This window comes from Scomber japonicus, unplaced genomic scaffold (assembly GCF_027409825.1).
Source record: "Scomber japonicus isolate fScoJap1 unplaced genomic scaffold, fScoJap1.pri scaffold_654, whole genome shotgun sequence".
NCBI classification, from domain to species: domain Eukaryota; kingdom Metazoa; phylum Chordata; class Actinopteri; order Scombriformes; family Scombridae; genus Scomber; species Scomber japonicus.
This window is the reverse complement of record NW_026518704.1, coordinates 5001-10000: the sequence shown is the minus strand read 5'-3', so window position 1 is coordinate 10000 and position 5000 is coordinate 5001. Positions and strand designations below refer to the sequence as shown.

The following is a 5000-nucleotide window of genomic DNA, read 5'->3' as shown; positions in this document are numbered from 1 at the left end:
GCTAACTCAGCTGCTAACTCGGCGACTAACTCGGCTGCTAACTCAGCTACTAGCTCGGTGGCTAATTCAGCTAACTGGCTAACTGTAGACTGTAGTAGTAGTAGTGTGTGCTGAATGTATTTCTACCTCTACAGCAGCAGGGGAGGGTTTATGCTAATCCTAGCTCCACAATTCAAATCTAAATGGTTGAAATGCTTTTTACACCTTTTATACAAATACATTTATGACATATTTAATGTGTTTAGAAGAAAATGTCTGAATTCACTTTACACGGTCTTTAACATGTACAAACTGAAATAAACAGGACTTAAACTAAACCAGCTTAATGCAGTTCCTCTAATGTTAAGTTAAATGCTCCAGTGGTCAATAATGTCAAATGCAGCAGCAAGATATGTTATATACTCTATAAGACAAATACAGAGATACGATTTACAGTTGATTTGATATGTGAAGAAGCCCCTTAATAGCTTCAACTTGTTTATTTCACAGTTTATTAAAGTTCTTTTCTTTTCTTTGTGTATCAGAAACAAAGGTCAGATATAATAAATGTATTACAAGGAGACACATTGAATCTCTCTGCATGTTTTACCTTGTTCCTGTTTCACATTCATCTGTTCAGCATTCAGTTCACTTCCTGTTTGTTCAAAATGTTACCGAAATGTTTCAGGTCTGACCTCATGGTGTTTATTCAGGAATGAGGAGGGCATGTTAAAACTGTTAACCCTCCTGTTGTCCTCAAGGAAAGGAAGGTAGGAGGGAAGGAAGGTAGGAGGGAGAGAGGAAGGTAGGAGGGCATGTTAAACTGTTAACCCTCCTGTTCTCTGTCCTCGAGGAAAGGAAGGAAGGAAGGGAGGGAAGGAAGGTAGGAGGGAGAGAGGAAGGGAGAGAGTAAGGAAGGATGGAGGAAAGAAGGAAGGTAGGAGGGAGGGAGGGAGGAAAGAAGGAAGGAAGGTAGGAGGGAGGGAGGAAAGAAGGAAGGAAGGAGGGAGAGAGGAAAGAAGGAAGGAAGGTAGGAGGGGGAAAGGAAGGAAGGAAGGACCGACGGAGGAAAGAAGGAAAGTAGGAGGGAGGGAGGGAGGGAGGAAGGGAGTAAGAAGGAAGGAAAGGCGAAAGGAAGGAAGAAAAGGATGCAGGGAAGGGAGAAGGAAGGAAAGGAGGGAGGAAAGGAGGAAGGTAGGGAGGAAGGAATGAAGAAGGAAGGGAGGAAGAGGGAAGGAAATGACGAATGAAGGAAAGGAGGGAGAGGAGGAATGGAGGAAGGAAGGAGGGAGGGAGGGAGGAAGGAAAGAAGGAACAGTGAAAACAGACGGGGTCACTTTGACCCGGTAGAACAACAGGAAGTTAAATCATCTTTATCTTCCTCTCTGATGTCTCGTGTCTTTGTTTCCAGCTACTTCCTGTCCTCTCTGATGTCTCATGTCTTTGTTTCCAGCTACTTCCTGTCCTCTCTGATGTCTCGTGTCTTTGTTTCCAGCTACTTCCTGTCCTCTCTGATGTCTCGTGTCTTTGTTTCCAGCTACTTCCTGTCCTCTCTGATGTCTCGTGTCTTTGTTTACAGCTACTTCCTGTCCTCTCTGATGTCTCATGTCTTTGTTTCCAGCTACTTCCTGTCCTCTCTGATGTCTCATGTCTTTGTTTCCAGCTACTTCCTGTCCTCTCTGATGTCTCGTGTCTTTGTTTCCAGCTACTTCCTGTCCTCTCTGATGTCTCATGTCTTTGTTTCTAGCTACTTCCTGTCCTCTCTGATGTCTCGTGTCTTTGTTTCCAGCTACTTCCTGTCCTCTCTGATGTCTCGTGTCTTTGTGACGTTTTTTCCAGCTACTTCCTGTCCTCTCTGATGTCTCATGTCTTTGTTTCCAGCTACTTCCTGTCCTCTCTGATGTCTCGTGTCTTTGTTTCCAGCTACTTCCTGTCCTCTCTGATGTCTCATGTCTTTGTTTCCAGCTACTTCCTGTCCTCTCTGATGTCTCGTGTCTTTGTTTCCAGCTACTTCCTGTCCTCTCTGATGTCTCATGTCTTTGTTTCCAGCTACTTCCTGTCCTCTCTGATGTCTCGTGTCTTTGTTTCCAGCTACTTCCTGTCCTCTCTGATGTCTCGTGTCTTTGCTTACAGCTACTTCCTGTCCACACCGTGCGTCTCGGCGTGGAGCTGGACTCCTTCGACGGTCATCACTACATTTCCTCGGTGGTTCCTGGAGGACCGGTCGACAAACACGGAGCCTTGAGACCAGAGGACGAGCTGCTGGAGGTCAGTACACACACACACACACACACACACACACACACACACACACACACACACACATACACACACACACACTCTGCTGGATGTTTTGACTGTTCCTTCCTTCCTTCCTTCCTTCCTCCCTTCCTTCCTTCTTTCCTTCCTTCCTTCTGTTCTCCCTCCTTCTCTCGTTCCTTCCTTCCTTCCTTCTTCCTCCCTCCCTCTCTTTCTTTCCTTCTCCTCCTCCTTCCTTCCTTCCTTCCTTCCTTCCTTCCTTTCTTCCTTCCTTTCTTCCTCCCTCCTTCTCTTTCTTTCCTTCTCCTCCTCCTTCCTTCCTTCCTTTCTTCCTTCCTTTCCTTCTTTCCTCCTTCCTTCCTGCCTTTCTTCCTTCTTTCCTCCGTCCTTCCTCCCTTCCTTTCCTTCCTCTTTCCTTTCTCCTTTCTCCTTCCTCCTTTTCTTCCTTCTTCCTCCCTTCTTCCTCCCTTCCCCCCTCCCTTCATTCCTCCTTCCCTTCCTTTCCTTCCTCCCTTCTCCCTTCCTTCCTTCCTTCTTCCTCCCTTCCTCCCTTTTAGATTGTTGGGGAACATTTTCTGAAGTGTAAAATCTGTTATTAGTTATTAAAGTGAATAAATTGATTAATAATAATAATTTAATCTGTATAAATTGTTTGTAGGTGATATTCCTTCCTCCTTTCCTTCTTCCTTTCCTTCCTTCTTCCTTTCCTCCCTTCTTTCCTCCTTTCTGTCGTTCCTTTAATAATTTAATCTGTGTTTTAGGTAAATGATGTTCAGCTGTACGGGAAGTCTCGGCGGGAAGTCGTGTCCTTCCTGAAGGAAGTGCCTCCTCCTTTCACTCTGGTCTGCTGCCGACTCCCGACCTCGGACCTGGAACCAGAACTGGAGTCTGAACCCGAATCCGACCGCGAGTTAGGACCAGAACCAGGACCAGGACTGGGACCAGGACCCGTACTGGTGCTAGGACCGGGACCAGCAAGACAAGCAGAAACCAGCACAGAAGAGGTATCTGAAGTAATATGACTAATAAGTAGATATAATAAGGACTTATCTTATTATGATATGCCCTAAACACACACACACACACACACACACACACACACACACACACACACACACACTCCTATACTTACCTCTCGTGTGTTTCCTTGTTCAGATCGAGTTGAAACTGTCTTCTCTGCTCTGCGGTTCTTCCAGCACTGAGCAACAGCAGCAGCCGGTCAGACAGGTAAATCTTCCTTCCTTCCTTCCTTCCTTCCTTCCTTCCTTCCTCCCTTCCTCCCTTCCTTCCTTCCTCCCTTCCTCCATCCCCCTTTCTCCCTTCCTCCATCTCCTTTCCTTCCTTCCGTCCATTTGTCCTTCCTCCCTCTCTCCTTCCTTCTTTCCTTCCTTTCCTCCCTCCCTTCCATCCTTCCTCCCTCCCTTCCTCCCTTCCTTCCATCTGTCCTTCCTCCCTCTCTCCTTCTCTCTTTCTTTCCTCCCTTCCTTCTTTCCTTCCTCCATCCCCCTTCCTTCCTTCCTTCCTTCTTTCCTCTGTCCTTCTTTCCTTCCTTCCTGCCTTCGTCTTTTTCTTTCTCCCTCCCTCCTTCCTTCTTTCCTCCCTCCCTCCCTCCTACCTTCCTCCCTTCCTTCCTTTCTTCATCCTCCCTTCCTCCCTTCCTTCCATCCTCCCTTCCTTCCTTCTTCTTTTTTCATATATGTTTTTTATAATCTGGACCACAGCTCATGAACAGTGAGGCTAGAAATCATCAGATCTCATAAACACTAAACTGACTGTCTGTTGTCACCTGTGTGGATCAGGAGGAGCTGTCCCCTGTAGAGGAGGTGCTGAAGGAGGAGCACATCCAACTCAACCAGGAGGAGGAGGAAGATGAGGAGGAAGAGGAAGATGAAGGGGAGCTGGCGTTGTGGTCTCCGGATGTTCAGGTGTTGGAGCTGCAGAAGGAGAGAGACAAAGGCCTGGGCTTCAGCATCCTCGACTACCAGGTAGGGTTAGCTTCACAGCGCTCCTCACACTCACGCTGAGCTAATTATCTCCCCGCGGTTGGTTGGTGGAGGAGGAGGTGCTGCGGCTCCACGTGGCTCAGCGGGTCAGCGGGTCGACGGGTGGGCTCTGTGCTCTAACCCCGACCCTGCTGACGGGGATAGAACCAACAAAGCGTGTGTGAGTGTGAGACCGGACAGCAGGCAGAGACTGACTCACCTGCTCGTCTGCTGCTGAGCAAACATGACACGCATCAGTTTATCAGCTCAGAATACATCATGTTCCTGTGTGGCCATGGTGAGAGGACACAGCCGCTGTGCAGCTTCCTTCCTTCCTCCCTCCCTCCGTCCTTCATTCATCCCCTTTTCTTCCCACCTTCCTTCCTTCCTTACGTACTCACTTACTTACTTACTTACTTACTTCATTCATTCATCCCCTTTTCTTCCTTCCTTCCTTCCTTCCTTCCTTCCTTCGTGTTCCTGTGTGGCGATGGTGAGAGGACAGAGCCGCTGTGCTCCTTCCTTCCTTCCTCCCTCCCTCCGTCCTTCATTCATCCCCTTTTCTTCCCACCTTCCTTCCTTCCTTACGTACTCACTTACTTACTTACTTACTTACTTCATTCATTCATCCCCTTTTCTTCCTTCCTTCCTTCCTTCCTTCCTTCGTGTTCCTGTGTGGTGATGGTGAGAGGACAGAGACGCTGTGCTCCTTCCTTCCTTCCTTCCTTCTTTCCTTTCTTCCTTCCTTCCTCCCTTCCATCGTGTTCCTGTGTGGTGAGA

General features: G+C 47.8%; 1 protein-coding gene across 1 annotated transcript in view; it reads left to right on the top strand.

Moving 5' to 3' along the window:
• Positions 1-4223, top strand: part of LOC128354823 (inaD-like protein) — a gene marked incomplete at its 3' end in the record, with an annotated part of 11572 nt that extends 7349 nt beyond the window's left edge. Inside the window, exons 5-8 of the mRNA XM_053314973.1 lie at positions 2113-2247; positions 3000-3242; positions 3394-3465; positions 4038-4223. Of these exons, the coding sequence (XP_053170948.1) occupies positions 2113-2247; positions 3000-3242; positions 3394-3465; positions 4038-4223 (636 nt within the window). The remainder of the gene's footprint in view (positions 1-2112; positions 2248-2999; positions 3243-3393; positions 3466-4037) is intronic.
• Between the last annotated feature and the right edge of the window lie 777 nt (positions 4224-5000).